Here is a 27,025-nt window from a genome sequence, read left to right on the forward strand (position 1 = left end):
ATGCCTTCCAAACCTGAACTTGGACATGTACTATTAAAAATGGGAGAAGTTCATTTAAAATCCTTTGTGGATTGACTTCTACCAGGACAATGTCAGGAGTATCAGGATGCTGTTCCTGCTGAGAGAACACGTGTGGAAAGTGTGGAGCTGGTGCTGCCGCCTCATGCTAACCACCAAGTCAACACCTTCGGAGGCCAGATAATGGCCTGGATGGAAAATGTGGCTACGATTGCAGCAAGGTGCATGTGTAATATTTAAATTTTTTTAATTCAATGTAAGAGTGGTGATGGAACAGCTTTAATTATTTCTGATAAGACATTCAAAAGTTATTTCTGGAAAAACTGCACAGTGGGCCGTTTTTTTATCCTTGGTGGTGGACTGCTTGCTAAAAAATGCATTACTGTCTTTACGTTATTTGGCATGAATAAGACAAATATGTATTCACTTTTCTTGTGTTTACTTTTTCTTCTAGTCGTTTGTGCAATGCTCACCCAACCTTAAAGACCATAGATATGTTCCATTTCCATGGTCCGTCTCACATTGGGGACAGGCTTGTACTGAAAGCAATTGTTAACAATGCCTTCAAGCACAGGTGAGTCTCAAAAATGTGATTCTCTTTTTATATACATATATGGTGTTTGTGCTTTGTGTACATATGATGCCAGTCACCCTCTGCACACCGTCATCAGCAACCAGAGGAGCCTCTTCAGCCACAGACTGCAGGACCAACAGACTGAAAAACTCCTTTGTATAAAAAACTCCCGTCCTCCTTTGTACTGTACAACTCCTCACTCGGGGGAGGAGGAGTAACAGGAAGACAGAGGACGGGAATGGGAGGAACAGTAGTAGCCAGTAAACCAGTATTGATCAGTATGTCTGGTATTTATATTGCAAAGTGTTTTCTTTTTTACTTTCACTTTTGATACTCTTCTTATGGCCCAGTCCCACTGGGGAGAGGATTAATTGCGCATGAACTGAGTATACAAATTTTGGGCGTTCATTGTCGTCTGCAACAAAATTGGCCAAGAATGACAAATTTCTCAGTATGAATTACGGATATATTAATAATGTATAGTGAATATATGACGAACAATCACGGATGTATACATGTATTGAGGAAATGGATCGGATGCTTTGCGATTACCACGGAAGTATTACGGATGTATTGAGAATGCATTGCGCACATGTTGCGGAAACAGCGGTTGTATTGCGCATGCACAACATCTGCATTGTGGTCATAAAAGAAGCACACTCTGGCCTTTCGGCATCACTGTTCACACCAACACCACAGCCTCTGGAGCAATTGCTGGACTTGGATGTATTGAGAATGCATTGCACACGTGTTGCAGAAACAGCGGTTGTATTGCGCATGCGCAGCATCTGCATTGCGGGCATAAAAGAAGCGCACTTGGGCCTTTCGGCATCACTATTCACACCAGCACCACAGCCTCTGGAGCAATTGCTGGACTTGGACAAGTTGATTGGTATGTTGTTGGATGGCAGCAACTATCACACTATGTCTTTGGGGATCCTTAACTACATCTGTACATCTCCACAGCTGGACTGGCAATGACTGGCAAGTATGTTGATCTCTGACACATTTATATAGTACTTTGGGTTTCCGTGAAGTGCTTGTTATGCATTCGTATATTGTCCGCAAATCAGATGCAAAGCAGACATAACACAAACGCTTTATTCGTGGTCACTGTATGCATTCGTTACAACTTATTTTAGTTCGTGATGTGGACATGATAAGCACGCTATATATACGTTTTACACACTGTCCCAGTCTGCTGCCAAGCCGTAATATCCCATCAGTTGCGGATATCAGCGGATAACGGCGGATATACAGCGCATAGACTTAGTATGTATTGAGTATCTATTGTGTATGTATGGAGTATGTAAGGCAGATGTCATCCGCAACCAAAATTTTGTGCAGCTCAAAAATCCTGGCAATGGACAAACATGCCTCTGCGGATAATTGCGGATGTCGGCCGACTCACACAAGCATGTTTCACGGATATTGCGGATGTTTAGGGAATATAAACCAAGTTTGTGTGCAATTCATCTGCAAATCTTCCTAAACACCAGTGGGACTGGACCTTTACCCTGTGTGCTGCTATACAATGCTGCTGGAACCTCAATTTCCATGAAGGAGTCTTCCCAAGGGATCAATAAAGTTCTATCTAATTTAATCTCATCTCATCTAATCTAAAGAATGATATGTTTCAGCATGGAGGTAGGAGTGTGTGCTGAAGCCTACCAGGGTGGAGAACCTCTGCGTCATATAAATAGTGCATTTATGACATTTGAGTTGTTGGACAAGGAGAAGAAACCATGCACGTTGCCAAGGATACGACCAGAGCCTGTGGTGAGTTCTCCAGGCATCCACAACAGAGAAAAAAAAATAATCTCAAAATCTACCTTGCATATACTGTAGTTATAACACTTAATAGTAGTCGATGTTTTCTCATGTTTCTAGGATGGAAAACGACGTTACCAAGAAGCCATTGCCAGAAAGAAAATTCGCCTTGATAGGTTAGTTTTTGCTGGCAAACCATCAGATTTATTTTAGGTGAGAGAGACGGCTGACTACTTTACGTACAATTTGTTTTTAATCATGGCAAAATGAAGCATATATGAAAAACAAGAGGCAGTTGGGATTTCATGCAAATATATGCAAATATCAGCAACACATGCTGCAACATTTAGTCAACATAATGTAGCTAAGATGCAAACACGAACTTGACACCTGCACGTGCTGGTCCTGTGTAAATATCAGTGCAGCAGTCATATTTACAACATCAACTGCATGAGGTACCTGAGATGTGAGTATGTATTTTACACTACCTGCATGACAATTTAATTCAGTTTATTTTCAATTTATTTCATTTTTACAGCGCCAGATAACAACAAAGCTGCTTCAAGGTGCTTCACACGAATAAGATCTAACCTTACCTAGTATATAAATATAATAGGTAAATATACTATGGCCTAATATATACATTTATGCAGAGATCACACCAACAGTCATGAAGTGTACATGGTATAAATATTAACGATCCATCTTTCAGTTCTGTTGTGATATAGTGTGTTAGAAAATAAAAGACACTGTTCCTCTCATTAGTCTGAAAGCTCTAGCCTTACACCAGATTCCCTTCCTGACATGACTCCGCTTGTACCTGGAGAAACAGACACATCCCCTGGTCTTTTTAAGAGGTCTCCCATCCAAATACTAAGCAGGACCCACTCTGTTTGGCTTCTGAGATGTGACTCTCAAAAGGTCCTGTATATTTGTCTATTGTGTCGGTAGCATGGCCCAAACAGAGGGTGACCCCTTTGAGTCTGGTCTGCTTGAGGTTTCTTCCTCAATATCATTAGAGGGGGGTTTTCTTCATCACTGTTGCCTGTGTGCTTACTCTAGGGGGCTGGTAAGGTTAGACCTTACTTATGCGTTGCGCCTGAGGCAGCTTTGTTGTGATTTGGCGCTGTTTAAATAAAATAAATAAAATTACACTATTTTCTACTACGTTTTACTCTTTATTTTACTTTGTCTTTTATTTGTTTTATTGCCTGTTGTAATTTTATTGTTATTTTTAATTCATTTATTTATGATTGGGGGTAACTTGATGCCCATTTTTAAATTTATGTACAACACTTTGGTCAACTGCTGTCATTTGAAACAAACTTTAGAAATAAAGGTTGAGTAGCCATGATATGAATATGAGCTCATCACTGCTAAACACTGGTGAGATATGGCCAAAATGAACAAAAATTTTATGCATGAATTCATGCAAACATCATTGTAACGCTAAGGTTACACCATCTACAATCTCAAATCAGAAATGGTTTGGATGGTAAGGTAAAACATTTCCTTTTACTTCTATTTGACAGTATGAAGTCAAGATATTTAATGTTTTGTGCGGTCAACTTCATTTCATTTGTTAATATACGTACATCCATTCCTGCATTTAAGGCCTGCGACAGATTTTTTAAAATGTGGGTAAGATTATCTGCATTTATAGGCAGCATAGCAGTGAAATGTAATTTCTAAGCCTCCCAATACCTGACCAAGAGGCACTATATATAGAGAGAGAGTAGGAGAGGGCCAAGTACAGACCCCTGCAGTATTCCATGTTTTACTGGAACAAGATTTGAAATTGAAATGTTGTTAGACAAGACAAGACATGTTGTTATACAAGACACAATGAGACCAATTAGATAATTAAGATGTCAACCACGCGAGAACAATGCTAGTAATCCCAAAATAATTGTCAAGCCTATCCAGTAATATATAATGCTCGACCATATCAAACATGGCACTAAGGTCTAACAATAGCAGAACTGTGGTGGTATCCAAATCTATCGCAAGCAGAAGATCATTCACCACTTTAGTAAGTGCTGTCTTCATGTAGCAGAACATTCCTAATGCAGACTGCAGCAGCTCAAAGAGGTCATTGTCAGCAAGATAATCCACAACCTGCTGTGAAACCACCTTTTCAAGGATTTTAGAGCAGAAGGATAGATTCAGTATCAGCCTGTAATTTTTTCTCTGAACCTGGATCTAAGTTAGTTTTCATTACATGGACCTTGCTTAGCACAGAGAGCAGTTGTTGTTCCAATCCAGGCACACTTGCCTTTTACTTTCCAGAGAGGGACAACAAGACCTTTCTTCCAGTCTGTTTGTGTGAGACTGGTCTCCCAAAAGAAAGCAATGACTGGGACTTCAACTGAATCATTTGGGAAGACACAACAAAGTTCACAAGCTGAGCCATTAGAGTCTCCAACATCTAACAATGAGAATGTGATCCATCTGTTTTGTTAACCATGTTCAGTGGTGCTGTTCTGGATGCTGAATACGAGTTCCAGCAACTTAAAGCCCTGACCTTTTGCACAGTCAAGGAGCATTGAGCCATTTTCATCACAGTTGCCAGATCCATGTGCACAATACGTTCATCTTGACTGGCTCTGTCAGCGTCTATGGTTGCATTGACAACATCCATGACCAGAGGAGTTTCACCACTGGGGCATTTATCAATCACTTGAGTGAAGCTGTAAGTTAATAAGTCTCCCTCACAGAGATATCACTTATTGCAACAAAAGACAGTACACCCAAAGTCTGAGCCTCATGAAATGCTTGTTGACAGGGGGTGATATGTGACACCACTGGAAAAAACCCGACCGCCACAGCAACTGCTACTCTGGTCAGTACACTGAACAGACCAAAAATAGGTGCACCCACCTTCTGAAGACTGAACACATCAAGGGTTGTGGACCTTAGAGATCACTGCAACTGCAGTACTCTGATTATATTCACACAACAGGTACTGTTGCTGGCTTGCTGTTTTGTGCTGTTCGCCAAGATTGAGCCGCCGAGGGGCTCTGGGAGGGACCTGGGGTCTTTCGGGGTGCCGGGGAGGGTAACAGGGCTTATCGGTTGTTTTATTTGCCCCGGGGTTGTTTAAGGTAGTCCTCCGGGGGTTGGTCTTTGATGTTTTTTGTTTCCTTCCGGGTTCCACCTCCAGGGTTGATGGGACGGTCCTCTGGGGGGGAATTGGCTTGTGGGGCCGACTAGCCAAGTGTGGCCGGGTCTGGGGTTCCTGGGTTGTGGGGAGGGTGCCTCCTGGGGTTTGATGGTACGGTCCTCTGGGGGGCGCCATTTGCTCCATGTGTACCTGGGGACCTTTGTGGGATTCCGGTTTTGGCTATTCCTCCTGGAACCGGCGGTAAAGGCCTTCTGGGGGGTGTTGGGCTCTGCAAGTCGTTCTGGGGGGGTTGTTTGTTGTTTTTCTTTTATGCATTTATGTTTGTATTGTGTTTGTGGGGCTGTGTTGGGTTTTTGCATTTGGGAGTTTTTCTTTTCTTCCCGGGGTTGGCTGGGACGGTCCCCTGGGGAGGTTTTGAGTGGGTTTTATGTTTTTCTTGTATGATGGGTTGTATTTGGGACTGTTTTGGGGTTTTTCTTGATGCCAGCCGGCCTTCCAGCTGCGGTGCCCTGTCCTGCTGTCTGTGGTGAACCTTGGGAGCGTTACGCTGTCTGCTTCCTGACGTGGACCCCGGAGGGAGATGCTGTTCTCGGTCCTGGTCTGTTCGGTCGCCGGGAGGCTTCCCGTTACAGGGGGGGTACTGTTGTGTGTTGGGGGGGTGTGGCTGGACGTTTTGGTGTTCTTTTCCTTTCTTTGCTCTCCTGGTGGTCTGCAAACTGATTTATTGTCTGTGGAGAAGGTGCTGGCAGAAGAGTGCTTCACCCTCATCAACATGATGAGCAGCACCTGTGGATGTTGCTCACGTGCAACCTTAAAGACTTTCAGCTGAAGCAGATAATGAGATGGCGTTCTGCATTTAAGTCATGTGTGATTCAAGCAGAATTGCTGGGAACTCGACCTTGTGATGTTCGTTTGTGAGACGCTGAGGACCGCGCCTGGGTTTGACACATCGTGCCTGTGAAGGAGGAAGGGTGAGGGAAACATGCTGTCAGCACACATCAGAGGTGATTAATTGTTTGACTAATTGTTAATAGTAACTTGGTATTTTGTTACGCAGTATATTTGAACGTTGATGAGAATTGTGCAGCTCGCTTCTCACTGCCGTGGCATGCGGACTGATGATCCTCCACCTGTTGTGAGAAGCTGCTCATTTACATAAAGCTTAAATACAAACCTGAATGTGTTGCTGATAGTGTGTGCCTTTTGAAGGATATTAGTTGTAGCTGCTGACTTACCTCACCTTTTCTATCCTTGCAAAGAGTCGGTTTGTCGTGTCCACCTGGGGGGTGTTTGGTGGTAAACGTGGGTCCAGAAGCGCCGGGCTTCGATTCTTTTGGGCGCTGGAGAGCGTGCCATCCTTCACTCCGCCAGACGGACGCAGCTTTTGTTTATACACGTTGTTATGCACCAAAGGGTGGAATAATAAATTGTTTTGTTATTGGAACCGCTTTCTGGTTATTTTAGCGCTGGGTTCCGTCAGACGCAGGTCCGCTCCTCAACCCGCGTCGACACATAACAGGTACAGGAGGTACCACGTGGAAACATGATCTTTACACTTTTCAATTCTTCTGAGATATAATAGTTTACAAAACATTGTGTTCCCCTTTTTTAGTGTACAATTTTTGCACAGAACTTTCCCACAAAAACCTAATCGGTTCAACTTCATTTTAATGGCTACCCATTTTGTTCTAATATGTGTTGATTTTGAGTATTTGTGTTGACAAGAATGTGAGGACACACACACACACACAGATCCAGTCTACACAATGCTGTGGAGCACACAACCTGTCCAGAATAATACATTCATTGTTCGCTGCCCTTATTGTAATCTTTATAATAACAACAGCAACCACTTGATAACCAAATATCTGTGATCACTGTGGCATGGAATTCCAGTTCTTTGTACTTGTGATACCATATGTCATTTTTTTCTCTACATGGAAATACAGGAAATACATTATCTCTTGCAAGCAAACTGACGTGCCTTTATCTGTCCCTTGGGATCCAAGTAACCAGGTACTGTGATTCTTTCTGGCCAGTACCAGCACTCTTACTGTGTATAGCTGTTCAGTAATATCTTCAGACCATTTAGAATCTTATGAATTTAGACAGAATTTGTTTGTTTTTCAGATTTACCTGAGCTACAATAACATCTCAGCGCTGAAACTGATGGATGCTAGAACCAACTGGATGTTAACGTCTGAGAAAATCAAGGTCAGTTTGGATTGTATGACAGACTTAAGATCTGATTTAGAAATTTCAATGTTTTATAGTCCTTAAAACATTGTTATCGTCAAGTTTGAGAGTGTGTACTCACTTTTGACAACTATTCAATTTGCAAGAAATTCATTTTTTTAAAATTAGTTTAGGAGGGAATGAATAACAGTGACAGGGTCAGCTGTCCACTGTACACTTGTATATACAGTAGTGTTCAGAATAATAGTAGTGCTGTGTGACTAAAAAGATTAATCCATGTTTTGAGTATATTTCTTATTGTTACATGGGAAACAAGGTACCAGTAGATTCTCACAAATCCAACAAGACCAAGCATTCATGATATGCACACTCTTAAGGCTATGAAATTGGGCTATTAGTAAAAAAGTAGAATAGGGGGTGTTCACAATAATAGTAGTGTGGCATTCAGTCAGTGAGTTTGTCAATTTTGTGGAACAAACAGGTGTGAATCAGGTGTCCCCTATGTAAGGATGAAGCCAGCACCTGTTGAACATGCTTTTCTCTTTGAAAGCCTGAGGAAAATGGGACGTTCAAGACATTGTTCAGAAGAACTGCGTAGTTTGATTAAAGAGTTGATTGGAGAGGGGAAAACCTATACTGAGGTGCAAAAAATTATAGGCTGTTCATCTACAATGATCTCCAATGCTTTAAAATGGACAAAAAACCAGAGATGCATGGAAGAAAACGGAAAACAACCATCAAAATGGATAGAAGAATAACCAGAATGGTAAAGGCTCACCCATTGATCAGCTCCACGATGATCAAAGACAGTCTGGAGTTACCTGTAAGTGCTGTGACAGTTAGAAGACGCCTTTGTGAAGCTAATTTATTTGCAAGAATCCCCTGCAAAGTCCCTCTGTTAAATAAAAGACATGTACAGAAGAGGTTACAATTTGCCAAAGAACACATCAACTGGCCTAAAGAGAAGTGGAGGAATATTTTGTGGACTGATGAGAGTAAAATTGTTCTTTTTGGGTCCAAGGGCCGCAGACAGTTTGTGTGATGACCCCCAAACTCTGAATTCAAGCCACAGTTCACAGTGAAGACAGTGAAGCATGGTGGTGCAAGCATCATGATATGGGCATGTTTCTCCTACTATGGTGTTGGGCCTATATATCGCATACCAGGTATCATGGATCAGTCTGGATATGTCAAAATACTTGACGAGGTCATGTTGCCTTATGTTGAAGAGGACATGCCCTTGAAATGGGTGTTTCAACAAGACAGTGACCCCAAGCACACTAGTAAATGAGCAAAATCTTGGTTCCAAACCAACAAAGTTAATGCCTTGCAGATGTGAAGAAATCATGAAAAACTGTGGTTATACAACTAAATACTAGTTTAGTTATTCACAGGATTGCTAAAAAAGCAGTTTGAACATAATAGTTTTGAGTTTGTAGCGTCAGCAGCAGATGCTACTATTATTGTGAACACCCCCTTTTCTACTTTTTTCTGGTAATAGCCGAATTTCATAGCCTTAAGAGTGTGCATATCATGAATACTTGGTCTTGTTGGATTTGTGAGAATCTACTGAATCTACTGGTACCTTGTTTCCCATGTAACAATAAGAAATATACTCAAAACCTGGATTAATCTTTTTAGTCACATAGCACTACTATTATTCTGAACACTACTATATATCAGTGCACCAGAAGGCAGGATAACAGACAGACAGGACAGCTACAAGTACCTGGGAATCCTGAGCACCAACAACATTTCCTGTATGTTTGTTTTGTGAATTGTTTTGTCATTTGTGTCTGTAGCATGGCCCAAGCAGAGGCTCACCCCTTTGAGTCTGGTCTGCTTGAGGTTTCTTCCTCACAGGGAGTTTTTCCTTACCACTGTTGTTGAGTGTTAGTAAGTTTAGACCTTACTTGTGTGAAGCGCCTTGAGGCAACCTTGTTGTGATTTGGCACTATATAAATGAAAATAAATTAAAATTGAATTGAATCCCAAAAGCAAATAGGAATCATGATGAAGATGCAAGAAGGTCAGCCACAGATATACCCCCAGAAGGTAAAAGAGGTGCTGAGAAGCCAGCTCAATGATAGGAACAAGATCCCAGCCATCAGTATGTATTTCCTACCAGTCATCAGATACCCATCTGGAATAATAAGTTGGCCACAGGTGGAGACAGATGAAATTGATGTTAAGACAGGAAAACACCTCACAATTCACAGAGGTTTCCATCCAAAGTCCAGCACCCTGAGGCCCTATGTGCAATGGACAGAGGAAGGGCGAAGATTAGTGAGTGTCAGAGCTACAATCTGGGATGAAATGAGGAGCATCTATGAATACATTAGAAAGATGCCCCCCCGACATCAGCTGCTGTAAGAGTGCCTCAGAGAGCTGAAGAGAGATGGTGATCAAGAACAGGATGAGGATGTATCATGGAAGACCAAGCCCCTTCATCAGCTGTACCATCAACAGACAAAGGAAGTGGCTGACATCAAGAAGTCCTACTAGAATCAGAATCATAAGAAGTTTATTGCCATTGCCAGTGAACAGGATTCACAGACTAGGAATTTGCTTCGGTACAATGGTGCAACATTAATAAGAGATAAAATGCTAGGATAAAATATAACATATGTGTCAAAATAAGATCAAATATAAGATAAAAAAAAGAAATATGAAATATGAAAGGCTGTGTGCAACAGAAAAACAGAGAAACAGAAAAAACAGTGCAGTGGGAGGAGTGCAATTAAAAACCAAAGTACATTGTCTAAAGTGACCCGTGATAAAATGATAAAGTGACAGAGTTAAGCTTAAGGTGACTTGAGTCATGAGGTGTTCATGAGTCTAATGGCAGACGGGAAGAAACTGTTCTTATGGCGGGAGGTTCTGGTCCGGATGGACCATAGCCTCCTGTCCGAGGGGAGTGGTTTGAATAGACCGTGTGCAGGGTGAGAAGGGTCAGCTGTGATCCGACCTGCTTGGCCCAGAGTCCTGGAGACGTGCAGGTCGTGGAGAGATGGAAGGCTACAGCCGATCACCTTCTCAGCAGAGGCCACAATGCGCTGCAGTCTGTCTGTCCCTGGCTGTGGCCCCGGCGTACCACACCGTGATGGAGGAGCAGAGGATGGACTCGATGATGGCCGTGTAGAACTGCACCATCAGCTGGACAGGCAGCTTGGCCTTCTTCAGCTGCCGCAGGAAGTACATCCTCTGCTGGGCCTTCTTGATGAGGGAGCTGATGGTTGACTCCCACTTGAGGTCCTGGGTGATGGTGGTGCTGAGGAAGCGGTGACAGACCACAGTGGTGATGGGGCTGTTGGTGAGGGTGAGGGAGGGCGGGGGGGCTGTGGCTTTCCTGAAGTCCACGATCATCTCCACTGCTGCACCAGGTCACCAGCCGGTCCACCTCCCTCCTGTAGGCAGACTCATCCCCATCCGAAATGAGTCCGATGAGGGTGGTGTCGTCCGCAAACTTGATGAGCTTTACGGAGTCGTGGCTGGAGGTGCAGCAGTTAGTGTACAGGGAGAAGAGCAGAGGGGAAAGGACACAGCCCTGTGGAGATCCTGTGCTGAGAACCCGAGTGTTCGAGACATTTTTTCCCAGCCTCACACGCTGACTCCGGTCCGTCAGGAAGTCTGTGATCCATCTGCAGGTGGAGTTGGGCACGTGGAGCAGACAAAACTTGTCCTGGAGCAAAGCTGGAAGGATGGTGTTGAATGCAGAGCTGAAGTTTACAAACAGGATCCTAGCGTAGGTTCCTGGAGAGTCCAGGTGCTGCAGGATGGAGTGCAGGGCCAGGTTTATGGCGTCATCTACAGACCTGTTGGCTCTGTAGGCAAACTGCAGGGGGTCCAGGGGGGGGTCGGTGATGGACTTAAGGTGGGATAAAACCAGGCGTTCGAAGGTCTTCATGACTACAGACGTGAGAGCCACAGGCCTGTAGTCATTAAGTCCAGTGACGCGTGGTTTCTTGGGGACTGGAACTATGATTGAGGACTTGAAACAGACTGGAACATGGCATGACTCCAGGGAGGTGATGAAGATCCCCGTGAAGACTGGGGCCAGCTCATCAGCGCAGTGTCTCAGGGTGGCATGAGAGACACAGTCTGGGCCCGGGGCCTTACGTGGATTCAGCCTTTTGAAATGTCTCCTCACGTCCTCCTCTTGGACCGAGAGGGCAACAGGGGGAGTGGGGAGGGCAGCAGTGAGAGGGGGGAGGTCCAGAGTGTTTGAATATCCAGTTGTGTGGGGGGTGGGGAGGTGTGAGTCCTTGTCTTCAAAGCGTGAATTGAAGACGTTCAGGTCGTTGGCCAGCTTCAGGTCGTCAATAGAACGAGGTGCTTTTGGCTTGTAGTTGGTGATCTCTTTCAACCCCCTCCACACAGAGGCAGAGTCGTTGGCAGAGAACCTTTGCTGCAGACGTGAACTGTACATGGATTTAGCCTTTGCCACCTCCTTGCTAAATCTGTACTTTGCACCTCTATAGCTGTCTCTGTCTCCTTCTCTGAAAGCCACCTCTTTCTGCTGACGGAGCTCCTGGAGTTTAAGTGTGAACCAGGGCTTGTCATTGTTATATCTCACCCTGGTATGCTGTGGGATGATGCTGTCTTCACAGAAATGAATATATGACGTCACAGTGTCCGTGTAGTCATCTAGACTGTCTGTTGAAGCCTCAAACATATCCCAATCTGTGGTGGCCAAGCATGCGCGTAGCTCCTCTACAGCTTCATTGCTCCACACTTTAGACGTCCTCACAACAGGTTTAGAGAGTTTTAGTCTCTGTCTGTACGTGGGGATCAAGTGGACCATCATGTGATCTGAGAGTCCCAAAGCTGCACGGGCCACCGCGCGGTAGGCGCCGCTCACTGTCGTGTAATAATGATCTAACGTGCTCCCTTCTCTGGTCGGGCATTTAACAAACTGTTTGTATTTTGGTAATTCCTGACTGAGATTCCCTTTGTTAAAATCACCGAGAATTATAACAAGAGAGTCCGGAAAGTCTCTCTCCACGCTCATAATCTGATCCGCGAGCGCGCGCTCGGCCTCGTGCACGTCCGTGCTCAGTGGAATATACACAGAGCAAAGTATGAAAGAGTTAAACTCACGTGGAGAGTAGAACGGTCTGCAGTTTATGAGGAGATATTCCAGAGAGGGACAGCAGTGTTGGGAGATCACAGTCACATCGGAGCACCAGGCGTTGTTGATATAGAAGCAGAGTCCTCCACCTCTTGTTTTTCCACCAGAGAGTGCTCGGTCTCTGTCTGCGCGGAGGAGTCAGAATTCCTCTAGTTGGAGCACGCAGTCTGGTGTCTGTACATTTAACCACATCTCCGTGAAGCACAGTACACAAGATGAGGAGAAATCTCTATTCTTCTTCATCAGCAGTGCCAGCTCATCCATTTTGTTGTGGAATAAGCGGACGTTGGAGAGAAATATCCCAGGTAGAAGCACAGCTTTTGTCCCGTGAGTGCAAATATCCGGTTTATACAATGACGGTTTAGGTGAGTTTTACTGGATATATATTAAAGGATTGTTAACCTCGCTGTGCTCGGTCCGTACTGTCAACACCTCGGCCTGATATTTCTCCGTACAGACCGAGCCACAAAGTTAATAATTAATTTATTATATGGCTGTTATACGAGGGCTGTCAATAAAGTTACGGTCCTTTTAATTTTTTTCAAAAACTATATGGATTTCATTCATATGTTTTTACGTCAGACATGCTTGAACCCTCGTGCGCATGCGTGAGTTTTTCCACGCCTGTCGGTGACGTCATTCGCCTGTGAGCACTCCTTGTGGGAGGAGTCGTCCAGCCCCTCGTCGGAATTCCTTTGTCTGAGAAGTTGCTGAGAGACTGGCGCGTTGTTTGATCAAAATTTTTTCTAAACCTGTGAGACACATCGAAGTGGACATGGTTCGAAAAATTAAGCTGGTTTTCAGTGAAAATTTTAACGGCTGATGAGAGATTTTGAGGTGATTCTGTCGCTTTAAGGACTTTTCACGGTGCGAGACGTCGCGCAGCGCTCTCAGGCGGCGTCGTCAGCCTGTTCAAGCTGAAAACCTCCACATTTCAGGTTCTATTGATCCAGGACGTCGTGAGAGAACAGAGAAGTTTCAGAAAAAGTCGGTTTCAGCATTTTATCCGGATATTCCACTGTTAAAGGAGATTTTTTTAATGAAAGACGTGCGGACGGGTCCGCGCGTCAGGACGCAGCCGCCGCAACGCTCCGCCACAGCAAAAACACCTCTGTTGAAAGCCTTAAGGACAAGTTGGAACATGTCCTGCCTGTTAAACAATTTCTCATATACTCACTCCACTGAAAGCCATCAAAAGCCGCCTGGATTTTACAAATGGTTATCAACACGGAGGTGTTTTTCCTGTGCCGCCGCACCGCGTCGGCTGCGTCCCGACGCGCGGATCCGTCCGCACGTCTTTCATTAAAAAAATCTCCTTTAACAGTGGAATATCCGGATAAAATGCTGAAACCGACTTCTTCTGAAACTTATCTGTTCTCTCACGACGTCCTGGATCAATAGAGCCTGAAATGTGGAGGTTTTCAGCTTGAAACAGGCTGACGACGCTGCCTGAGAGCGCAGCGCGACGTCTCACACTGTGAAAAGTCCTTAAAGCGACAGAATCACCTCAAAATCTCTCATCAGCTGTTAAAATTTTCACTGAAAACCAGCTTAATTTTTCGAACCATGTCCACTTCGATGTGTCTCACAGGTTTAGAAAAAATTTTGATCAAACAAAGCGCCAGTCTCTCAGCAACTTCTCAGACAAAGGAATTCCGCCGAGGGGCTGGACGACTCCTCCCACAAGGAGTGCTCACAGGCGAATGATGTCACCGACAGGCGTGGAAAAACTCACGCATGCGCACGAGGGTTCAAGCATGTCTGACGTAAAAACATATGAATGAAATCCATATAGTTTTTGAAAAAAATAAAAAGGACCGTTACTTTATTGACAGCCCTCGTATACGTATAAACACACAAACTTACAGTAACACCCGAATATGCTGCTGACGGTGTTGGGCTCGTTCACTTTCTTCACCTCCATGAAGAACTTGCTAACAGATGGTCCGGTCCTGGTAAGCTTTCAATCTGTGTGTTTTTTCCGATGCTGTTGAGATATTTATGGAGTATGTTCATGTCCGACTTGCTTTTTTTTTTAGCTTCCTGGTTTGTAAAGAAAATACGCGTTGCAGACCAATTGTCATGGAAACCGGTTCGGATATGGCAAAGTATCCGACCAGTAATCAGCCAATCAGAGCATGTGTAGCATCGCAGTCATATAATATTATATTATATATATATATATATCACCTCTCAAACCACAAAACACATACACAGGCTCTCAGAAACACAAAAACAATGAAGAAAAAAAATAACTCAATAACATTTACAGAAATATAGACTCGCTGGCATATCACCCAAGTCATGCACAGGCAGACAGTTTTCACTTATGGTTAAAATTTTAAACAAACTAATTCCGGACAAGTTATTTAAACTAATGTCATGTTTGTCATTTTATAAAGTGAAAATATCAGCTATATGTTTTAGTTTTAAAGTAATGCACTAATTTTGAAGGTTTTAGTGCTTAGCGTAGTCAGCTCTCCTCTGCCTGCAGAGGATAGAACTGTACCTCTCATAGCTGTCTGTCTGCTACAAAACATGTAAGAGGCAGGCACTAAAACCTTTGATTTCAGACTTCACAAATGTTTTTAACTGTTAAGCTATATTCACTATGCCTGCAAAAATATGTTAGCGGTTTAAAAATGATCAGATCCTAAATTTGTTGAAAGCTAATTGGTCCGCTGATGGGTTTCAGTGTTATTTGAAAAGCTAATCTGCTAATGAAAACATTAGCTTCGATAATTAGCGGTTAGCAGATTAGCGGAACTGTGCCCACCGCTGCTTTTTCCAGATTTGATTAAACGGTTAACATCAAAGGATGATGTTAAACGTTTAGTTTACAAGTACCTCCAATGAATAAATAGTCCCTTGTTAGATAATATCTGTGCTAAGTCCTTATTTTATGTTAGTTATCAAGTGTTTGCTTTTGCTATTTGATTGGAAGTCTCTGGGATCTGGTTTCATGTTTAAACATAAGAGTTACGTTTTACTTCCATCATTTATGTCTAAGTTTTAGATACAGGGAGGGCTCCCCCTATCTGTGAGAGCTAGCAACATTAGAAATGTGAGACTAAACTACACCCATTGTAAACACCCACATTGTATAAAAAGTGCTGTATCACCCATTTTCTGTGCCTTTCACAAGATGGACACTGTATGTGAGGGTCCCGGTCCAGTTTTCATTGTGACCTTTAATAACTCCAAAATGAGGAATGCAATTGTTTGGTTCTTGGAAAGGGCCAGTAAATTACATAAAGAGCTGGGAGAAATTACACCCTATAGAAATTGTATAGCAATAATATTGTCTACAACATATATTATCAGGAGCTATAAAATGCACGAAAGCATTAATAACTATAGTACACTATGACATTTTAAGATTTGGGAGAATGTGGTTTGAGTTTATGTAGAGCCGTACTCTAGGTGCCCTGTTGATACCAATGTATTTCCTTTTCAGCAATTTGTGGAAAAAGGATTTTTCTCACATGACACAGGTATCAAAGGTGAGTGGAGAACTCAGGATTGATTGTTTACGATGATGTTGACTTGACTAAGGTTGAAAAAGAGTGAATTTGTCCTTTAGTGCAGCTCATGTGTACTAAGATTAACTGTTCATAAATATGAAGTTCCGATCTGCATCAGTAACTCTGAGGGCAGCCACTATGACTGCGGTATCCCACTGGTCAGAGTAAATACGGTTCAGACTGCATGTTGGATTTGAAATGGTTCTGCTTAAATACCTGGAACCCTATTTATAGATGCTGAACACTGCTTGTCTTTGTGGATGTGCTTCCATCCTAGGTCAGACTGTACACAGTGGAGGAAAACCAGATGCTGTGCTTTAAGGTGGAGACACATGTCGGCGTACCAGCAGAGCAGACATTCCACTTACTGACGGACCTGAGGCGGAGACAAGAGTGGGACCCACATTATGAGTCAGTAGCACATTTGGAATGTGGTTAATCACAGTCAGTGCAACAGCCCAATAAGCCGTAATTACACTGTGAGCAGTATTCAAGGATTACAGCAACAACCCAAAAGTAAAATTAGAGTATTACAAATCATGACTGGTGCAGACTGAAAGAGCAGCACTGAAAAAAAGCAAGGTTTGAAATTTACTTTAAGAAAAGCTTTATAACAATTTCTGCACCCTACCTTTCCTTGAGCAAGGGAACAGAAGAGACTAAAGTTCCTAGGTCAAGTAAATGTGAGGAATCACTTTACAGTGTCCTGAAAATCTGTTGCAAAATGACAAACCACGACAGAAACACTTTCAGTAACTTCATTTTAATTTGGTCTGGTACTGTTCTGAAGTAGAAATTACAAATTAAATTAGATTAGATAGAACTTTATTGATCCCTTGGGATGACTCCCTCAGGAAATTGAGGTTCCAGCAGTATTGTATAGCAGCACACAGAGTAAGAAGCAGACAGAGTATCAAAAGTGAAAATTTAAAAAAATATAAAAAAGAAATAAGTGAGTAACTATTACTGCCACAGAATACTGTCACAGTTCCATCTCTAGTATGTGGAATTTGTTACCAAGCTTATTACCAAGTAAATTTCACTCCACATTTTTATAGACAGGTGGACGTTTGGTCAGGGAAGAGTTGCATAAGTTGTGGTGATCTAAATTTGCAACAAAGTTTTTCCCTGTTTATTTACACTGAACAAAAATATAAATACAACACTTTTGTTTTTGCTCCCATTTTTCATGAGCTGAACTCAAAGATCTAAAACATTTTCTGTATACACAAAATTACCTCAATTTCCCTCGAATATTGTTCACAAATCTGTCTAAATCTTTGCCAAGATAATCCATCCCACCTCACAGGTGTGGCATATCAAATGCTGATTACACAGCATGATTATTGCACCGGTGTGCCTTAGGCTGGCCACAATAAAAGGCCACTCTGAAATTTTCAGTTTTATCACACAGCACAATGCCACAGATGTTGCAAGTTTTGAGGGAGCGTGCAGTTGGCATGCTGACTACACAGTGTGAAACGGATGAGAATCTATGACTCCATTCAAGTCAACTGACTTGATTATTGCAGCACCAGTTTACAACATAAGTTACATAAGGTGTGACAGATGAGTAAGGTCTAGTCTGACCTACCCCCTGAGCAAGCACAGCGGCAGCAGTGGTAAGGAAATCCCACTAAGGCTTTTTTAATTACAGGAAGAAAAACGCCTCCGCTGGAAGCCTTCCAGGACAAGTTTGAACATGCCCAGCTGTTAAACAATTTCTCGGATACTCACTCGACTGAAAGCCATCGAAAGCCGCCTAAATCTTACGAATGGTTATCAACACGGAGGCGTTTTCATGTGGCGCCGTGCGATGAGCGGCTGCGTCCCGACGCGCGAATCCGTCCGTACGTCTTTCATTACGAAATCTCCTTTAACAGTGGAATGTCCGGATAAACTGCTGATCCCGACCTCTTCTGAAACTTCTCTGTTCTCTCACGACATCCTGGGTCAACAGAGGCTTAAATTTGGAAGTTTTCAGCTCGAAACAGGCTGACGACAGCGGCTCGGGCTCGGCGCGCTGTCCAGCTCCGTGGGCAGTCCTTAAAGCGACAGTAACACTCCATAATCTCTCATCAGCCCTTAAAATTTTCTCAGAAAACCGTCTGAATTTCTCGAATGGTATCCACTCGGATCTGCCTCACAGTTTCTGAAAAAATTTTGATAAAGCAAAACGCCAGTCTCTCAGCAAGTTTTCAGACAAAGGAATTCCGACGGGAGGGGTGGACCAGTGCTCACTCAAAGCCTGCCCACAAGCGAATGACGCAACCGACAGGCGTGAAAAAACTCACGCATGCGCACGAGGGTTCAAGCTTGGCTGATGTAATCGCACGTGATTCAAATCCATATAGTTTTTGAAAAAAATAAAAAGGTCCGTTTCTTTTGTCACAGACCTCGTACATATATATAAATGGACCATAACCATACATTTGGTTTTACTTACTTGAAGGCTGTAAGGGCTTGCTGTCAATATTCTGCATTATTGTTTATGAAAACTACTTGTTTAAAAAAAGGCAATTCAAGTTACCTATGATAGCAGATAGCAATATCAGTGTAACATTCAAAGTCTAATTAACTTTATAAATTTAATTATTTTTTTCCCATGCTGTCATTTACAGGAAGTGTGAGATGATCATCCAGGTGGACGAAGATGACACGCTTTACCGTGTAGCTACACCATCTGTCAGTAAAGGAGGCAAAGGACAGGATTTTATCTTGCTGGCCTCCAGGAGGAAGCCATGTGATGCCAGGTATTATGCAGTCACAGCTGCCCAATCTTACATTGGGACCTGTTTTAATGGTGGACACAAAACTGACTTGCATCGAGGGTGCAAGCACATTTGAGGTGTGTCCAAGTGAACTTTCCGATTTAAACACCAGGACACACTAGCAAAAGTCCAGGCACTGTGGGCATTGGGTGCTCTGGCTTTCTACCACATCCAAAAGATATGCATGTTAGGTGAATTGGTAACTTTAAAATGTCCATAGGTGTGTGTATGCAGGTTTGAATGTTTTTGTCTGTCTATATGTGGCCCTGTGACAGACTGGCGTCCTGTCCAGGGTGTAACCCGCCTCACACCCTATGACTGCTGAGATAGCCTGCAGTCACCCCTGTGACCCTTAATTGGAGGAAGCAGATAGAAAATGGATGGATGGATGGATGGATGAATGGATGGAGTCAAATGAAAGGATTAGTGGTTTCTTAGGAGATTTAACTACAACCTGTCACAGCACACAGGAGATGGTGGCCACCAAAGCTCCCTGAGGTGAAGCCCACAGCAACATTAGTGATTTAGAGATAACATTTTTAAAACATGATTTTTTCCCCCTCCCCTCTCACTCCATTTTCTTTCTGTGCCAGCAATGGACATCTTGTTAATATTACACCATTGCAGGTGACTGGAGATGATATGTACAGGCAAGCAGAGTGAGCATGTTTTGTTAAATATCTGGTATAAAGTGTGTTTGACTGTTTGTACTTAACAAGACAGCACTGGATTTTAGACCTGTTGTTAGGTTGTCTATGGTGCAAACGCTTCCTGATGATGGGTGATATCAACTGGCAACACAACCACGCCTCATTTTCAGACAAACATGGCCTTGGGAGCACAAGTGGTATTGTTATTTAAAGGACACTGACTCATGGTATAAAAAATGGCACCTGTGTTGAATGAAAACTAGCAATGACACTTGTGTTGTTGCACTGTGTGCTGCCTGGAACCAAGTGTGAGATTGGACCCAGTACATTTTTGTCATTTTCCCTTTGTACACCACCACAGGGATGCAGCTGATTGTTTCATATTGTCTTCTGTAATGTTTTTCCATAGTGGTGTATACGATGTGTAATAATTCCAGCACACTCACACTCTCTCTGTGTCACTGTGACTGTGCTCCATTTCACATTTCACAGTGCTGCTGTGCCACGCGTCACAGGAGAAAAAGCAGAAACTCTGTTGAAGCTTTCAATGGCACGATCAATTCAGTTTCCACACTGAAACATTCAGAAATGAAGGGATTATTTCACTGAATAAGTGTTTTCCTGTCTTCAGGCGCTCTCTCTCATTCTGTGTTTCATCCCTGCAGAAAATAGCACTGCGAGTTCATGTGTTTTGGACGCATGACACTGAAAGAATGGGAAGGGGGTATTCAGGTCAGTTTTAACCCTTTAATTTCCAGCTAAATTATATTTATATTTTTACATTAATTGTTTGTTTTCAGTTCAGTTATATTCATAGCAGAAGTTATATATTTTTTAAAAAATCAACTGTTTAAATGCAAGTTTAAAAACTTCAGTAAAAGAATCAGAATCAGTTTTATTGTCATTGCACAGGAAATCGGCACAACGAAATTTGCTTGTTCATCCTCAAAAACAATGCCCACCCTCACACATACTTCAATAAATATTAAGAAGATCAGGACATTGTGGCGGAGGGGCTCAGAAACCTCTAAATTACACCATTCCAGTTAGACATTTCGTCTCATATTTCACTGTCCCCAACAGACATAACACATATTGCACTAACCCCACATTGTCTTTGTCCTATATTACACATGTCCCATAGTGCACATGTCTCATATTGTACATGTCACTCTAAAACATCAATTGATATTTAAAATACCCAACTTTAATAAAACCCTTAAATAGCTAAAAAAAAATCAATCCAACATTAATAAATATACCTAAAAAGTTAAAATAGTTAAAAACAAATATTCACATGTCCCCCATTGTTCTAGTTAGAGTAATGCAATTGTTCTGACTGGAGCTTGGACATGTCTGTTCATTTCTGTGATGGCTCGAGGAAAGAAGCTGTATGTTTACAGACTGTAAAAGCAGTATGTTTCAAAGGTAAATACATTTTTTTCATGTTAATTAATGGAAGGAGGGGACACTGGAGTGTGAGATTGGCCAGAGAATCGGCGCAGCAGGGGCAGTGTTGCATTCGCTCTACCATACTGTTGTGACAAAAAGGGAGCTGAGCCAAAAGGCGAAGTCAGGCGAAGGTCAGTCTTTGTTCCTGCTCTCACCTATGGTCATGAGGGTTGGGTCATGACCAAAAGAACTAGATTGCGGGTACAAGCGGCCGAAATGGGTTTCCCCAGGAGGGTGGCTGGTGTCTCCCTTAGAGATAGGGTGAGAAGGTCGGCCATCCATGGAGAGTTTGGAGTAGATCCGCTGCTCCTTCGCTTTGAAGGGAGCCAGTTGAGGTGGTTCAGGCATCTGGTAAGGATGCTCCTGGGCGCCTCCCTATAGAGGTGTTCCAGGCACGTCCATCTAGGAGGAGACCCCGGGGAAGACCCAGGACTAGGTGGAGAAATTATAGTGTATCTCCACACTGTTGTGGGAACACCTCGGTATCCCCCAGTCAGAGGTGGTTAAAGTGACCTGAGAAAGGGAAGTTTGGGATCCCCTGCTGGAGCTGTTGGCTCCATGACCCGGCCCTGAATAAGCGGTTGAAGATGAGTGAGAGAGTGATGTTAATTAAATATTTCCCCAAATGTTCTCAATAAACATGGAAAACAATTAAATAGAATGTCCCTTCAGCTGCTCCCTTGTTTGCACTTGGGGTCGCCACAGCAAATCTGCATGTTCAAATGGATCTGCATGTTGAATTGGCACAAGTTTTACACTGTATGTCCTTCCTGAAATGTGGCAGGGGTGGGGGTTGAACTGGGAACCTTCCGCACCAAAACCAAGTGCACTAACCACTTTTCCACCACCCTTGCTGGGAAAGCAATCAAATATGAGTGAATAACTTTTAGTCTTCAGCATATAATTTAAGATGTAATAGGAAATATGCTTTTCCATGTGGCCATTGTACATAATCTATGAATTCATTAAAAAATGTTTAAAGGAACAATATCATGATATACATCATTTTCAGGATATAAAATGAATGATATTGTTATGTGACATTTTTTATTCTTCTTCACGTGGCACGGCCCAATCTGACACCACCATAGTGAAGCTGAAATGAAACTATAAAGATGTGCTGGTAATATAGACTTTTATCTTTAATTCAAGAGGAGAGAAGGGAATTAAGTCCTGTTGAGGCCCTGAGGTCCATTGGTGTTGGTGCTTCTCGTCAGGTTCCTTAGTGTGAAGCAGATGAGAGTGACGCCTCCCTGCCTCACTGTCTCACAGTCCTGCCCTCGTTTGTCCTTCACAGAGACCCGTATCTGATTGCTCTGCGTTCCGTCACTCTACCAACTCACCCCCCCACTGAAGACTACACCAGGGGAGAGGTTCTCTGTGCCGGATTCACAATCTGGGAAGAGTCCACGACCGTCACTAAGGTGGGCCAGACGAACTGAGTGCTCTGTTTAATGTGCATGAGTGCTGTGCTGCCTGACCTTTGGGGTCAGCGGCACATTCTGCACACAGCACTTAATACTGATTATGAGGTGGAAACGTGTTTCTGTGTTTCCTGTGTTTCCTGTGTTTCATTTCAGATTACGTACTACAACCAGGCCACGCCAGGCGTCTTCCCCTACATCTCCACAGACATTGCCGGCCTCTCCTCCAGCTTCTACAACGCTTTCTCCGCCTGCAGCCACTTCCTGGAAACCAACAAGAACAGCCAGGCCACCGTGCAGCCCTGTGCACAGTGACACAGCAGCGCCGCCAAACAAACATTAGTATCAGCAGGAAGGAACAGTTTCTCTTTAACTCATTTGACCTCTGTAACGAGGTGATGTACTCAATGGCTGATTATCACTGGGAGCTCTCTGAACATCTCTGCAATGGGTTCTGTTGTTTTCCCGATCACCTCCACACCCCGCGGAGCAGGAAGTGGTCCCGTTTAGACTGTTGTTGGCAATAATCCAGCTCCAGCCGGATTCATCCGGATTGCTTTTTAGCGTTCAGACCTGTTTTTCAAGTCTGGTTCATCCTGCACACGCTTCCAAAATGAATTTGGCTCAACCCTGAAAGAGGTGTGTCTGCAAGTGAGCATGCAAATGTGTGTGTGTGTGTGTGTGTGTGTGTGTGTGTGTGTGTGTGTGTGTGTGTGTGTGTGTGTGTGTGTGTGTGTGTGTGTGTGTGTGTGTGGAAATGCAGGTGTGTGTGTGACACATGGAAGGGAACACAAACAGTGTATTTTCTGGGTGAGTAGGCACTGCAGAGATACAAGGATTGCTGTCCTCTCCGTTGCAGCCGCACTGAATAGCGCCACAGTGGACGATGTGGGAGCATGAATGTAGTGAGGAAGTTTTTGATGTCATGATCCCTGAGCTAGCTGGATTCAAGCCACATTTGCATTCAAATTAGGGATAGACCGATAATTGGCTGGGCTGATAATCTGCATCGGCCGATAATCCTTCTGAGTACTCTGTAACAGAGGTGGGACAAAGTCACTATCAAGTGACTCTCAAGTCATCAACCTGCAAGTCTCAAGTCATCTTGCAAACAATTGGTGGTAATTATGACTTGAAACTTTACTTGGGACTTGCTGATTCATGACTTGAGAGTGACTTGATGGTGACTTTGTCCTACCTCTGCTCTGTAGGGATAGACCAATAATTGGTTGGGCCGACAATCGACATCGGCTGATAATCCCTCTGGGTATTCTGTAGGGATAGACCAATAATCGACTGGGACAACAATCTGCATTGGCCAATAATCCCTCTGATTACTCTGTAGGGACAGACCGATAATTGGCTGGGCTGATAATCTGCATCGTTTGATAAAATCTCTGGGTAATCTGTAGGGATAGACCGATAATCGGTTGGGCCGACAGTCAGCGTCGGCCGATAATCTCTCTGGGTACTCTGTACGGATAGACCGATAATCGGCTGGGCTGATAATCTGCATTGTTCGATAAATCCTCTGGGTGCTCTGTAGGGATAGACTAATAATCCGCAGGGCCGATAATTGGCCTGGGGTGATTATCGCCCTGGCTGATTATCGGCCGATGCTGATAATTGACATGGCCGATACTCAGCCACTATCGACCGAGCTGATTATGGGTCTATCCCTAGTTCAAATCAAATCTGGTTCAACAAACCTTTTGAAGGTGGATTGCACCAGATAGGAAACAATCGGTCTTAAATCCGATTTGCGCTGTTCACATTCAGAAAATCCCACTCAGACCAGATTGCCAACTTCAGTCTATGCACAATGAGTGAGTCAAGTCAGTCAGCAACATTTCAGTTGTCAGCGAGATGAGTTCGCTTGTACTGGCCCGATTATCACTAAACTTGGTATGTGTCTTAGGCATGGTGGCCCCCAATAAGCCTATTCATTTTGGGATCAAAAGGTCAAAATCACCAAACTGTACATTGTGGAAGCCTTCTGCAAAAGAGCATCACTTTTTAATGTTAGGTTTATCAGCATTTGCCAAGTCTTAGTGCAGACTATGCATTTGTTAATGCTGGACAAGTCAGCTGCTTCATAGTTTCATGCATTGTGTTTAAATGAACACAGTCAGATAAGACAAAAAAATCATGCAAAAATCAGCAGTTGCCTTTTTCTCTGAAGACGACTGTTGGAGCTTATTAGGACAAATCTAGTTGTGTGAAACAAATTCAGCTGCACTAATCACAGATTAACATATTCTCATCAGTAGTATGTTTGTGATCTGCACAATCACTAACTTTGATACAGATTTATTTGCACTGATTCGCATGTAGATAAACTATGAGTATGGGTATAAAGTTAGTGAAAGTTTGTTTTTAGTCATATTTTTCTACCTGCCTGAGTGGATATTTTCAAAATCTTAAATAAACTGTAATTAAATCATGATGTACATTTAGTGTATAAATAAAAGTAATATATGCGCTTTTATTTTGAGATAATTTTATTGGGCATTCAACAGCAAAGTGCCTCAATTTCCTGTTATATGTAATCTTGGTTTAATAGAAAGAATAAAAACAGTTAACCAGATGATTGTTTGTTGGAGCTGTCCTTCACTTCCAGGCTTTACTGATATTGCAAAACCAGTTTTTTTAATTTACCAAACTGACAAATGCAGTTTGCAGTTGTATTACATGTTGTGTACGTCATTGGGGTTGGAGTCTCCTGTTCAACTGGAGGACCTCAGATCAGTGTCACATCTAAATTTAATTTGTGAAAGCTTAATGTAACAGTAACCCTGGATATGGATTGGACTGATGTTTGTGCAACACCGGCGTCTGAAGTGTGCACGCTTGCAGTTTTCAGCAGCCAGCTCAGATGTAGTCTTGTTGACGGAGTCATGACGTTGATGAATTGCTTGAAGCTCATGTTCACTTTACTTTCAGAGCTGTGTGTACAAAGGTGGTAGAGACTATTCCGAATGAGTGTACTCGTAAAACCTTTTGCTGAAACGTCTCATTAAAATTGTCTTTAATATCACAGTACAACCATTGCAGCGATCTCTATATGTTGCCCCAGATGGATATTAAAGAGAGTCTATATGGTATACAGCCCCTATTCCAATGAAGTTGGGACGTTGTGTAAAATGCAAATAAAAACAATACAATGATTTGCAAATCCTCTTCAACCTATATTCAATTGAAAAACACCACAAACGTTCAAACTGATAGACTTTTTTTGTTTTTGTGCAAATATTTGCTCATTTTGAAATGGATGCCTGCAACACGTTTCAAAAAAGCTGGGACAGTGGTATGTTTCCCACTGTGTTACATCACCTTTCCTTCTAACAACACTCAATAAGCGTTTGGGAACTGAGGACACTAATTGTTGAAGCTTTGAAGGTGGAATTCTTTCCCATTCTTGCTTGATGTACAACTTCAGTTGTTCAACAGTCCGGGGTCTCCGTTGTCATATTTTGCACTTCATAATGCACCACACATTTTCAATGCCTGACAGCTCTGGACTGTAGGCAGGCCAGTCTGTGATATTAAAGTCTGCACTCTTTTACTACGAAGCCACGATGTTGTAACGTGCAGAATGTGGCTTGGCATTGTCTTGCTGAAATACACAAGGACGTCCCTGAAAAAGACGTTGGTTGGATGGCAGCATGTGTTGCTCCAAAACCTGGATGTACCTTTCAGCACTGATGGTGCCATGATGACAGATGTGTAAGTTGCCTATGCCATGGGTACTAACACACACCCATACCATCACAGATGCTGGCTTTTGAGCTTAAAACAAAAACAATTTGAAATGTGGACTCATCAGACCACAGCACACTTTTCCACTTTGCATCTGTCCATTTCAAATGAGTTTGGGCCCAGAGAAGGTGGCGGCATTTCTGGATGTTGTTGATATATGGCTTTCGCTTTGCATGGTAGAGTTTTAACTTGCACTTGTAGATGTAGCGACAAACTGTTTTAACTGACAATGGTTTTCTGAAGTGTTCCTGAGCCCACACATTAAGATCCTTTACACAATGATGTTGGTTTTTAATGCAGTGCCACCTGAGGGATCGAAGGTCACGGGCATTCAATGTTGGTTTTCGGCCTTGCCGCTTACGTGTAGAAAGTTCTCCAGATTCTCTGAATCTTCTGATTATATTATGGACTGTAGATGATGGAATCCCTAAATTCCTTGCAATTGAACATTGAGAAACATTGTTCTTAAACTGTTGGACTATTTTTTCACGCAGTTGTTCACAAAGTGGTGATCGTCGCCCCATCTTTGCTTGTGAACGGCTGAGCCTTTTGGGGATGCTCCTTTTATACCCAATCATGACACTCACCTGTTTCCAATTAACCTGTTCACCTGTGGAATATTCCAAACAGGT

General features: G+C 43.0%; 1 protein-coding gene across 2 annotated transcripts in view; it reads left to right on the forward strand.

Moving 5' to 3' along the window:
* The window catches only part of acot11b (acyl-CoA thioesterase 11b), a 34,473-nt gene extending 9,389 nt beyond the window's left edge, over positions 1-25,084 (forward strand). Inside the window, exons 7-16 of one of the 2 annotated variants that reach the window (XM_034179627.1) lie at positions 86-239; positions 473-592; positions 2,233-2,371; positions 2,483-2,538; positions 7,436-7,502; positions 7,617-7,700; positions 16,615-16,748; positions 18,959-19,090; positions 22,508-22,634; positions 22,791-25,084. In XM_034179627.1, the coding sequence (XP_034035518.1) occupies positions 86-239; positions 473-592; positions 2,233-2,371; positions 2,483-2,538; positions 7,436-7,502; positions 7,617-7,700; positions 16,615-16,748; positions 18,959-19,090; positions 22,508-22,634; positions 22,791-22,949 (1,172 nt within the window). In that variant the 3' untranslated portion in view covers positions 22,950-25,084. Of the gene's footprint in view, positions 1-85; positions 240-472; positions 593-2,232; positions 2,372-2,482; positions 2,539-7,435; positions 7,503-7,616; positions 7,701-16,614; positions 16,749-18,958; positions 19,091-20,248; positions 20,418-22,507; positions 22,635-22,790 lie in introns of those variants that run through there. The other variant, XM_034179628.1, reaches the window with a different exon arrangement.
* Positions 25,085-27,025: the final 1,941 nt, after the last annotated feature.

Source organism: Thalassophryne amazonica, chromosome 10 (genome assembly GCF_902500255.1).
Source record: "Thalassophryne amazonica chromosome 10, fThaAma1.1, whole genome shotgun sequence".
NCBI classification, from domain to species: domain Eukaryota; kingdom Metazoa; phylum Chordata; class Actinopteri; order Batrachoidiformes; family Batrachoididae; genus Thalassophryne; species Thalassophryne amazonica.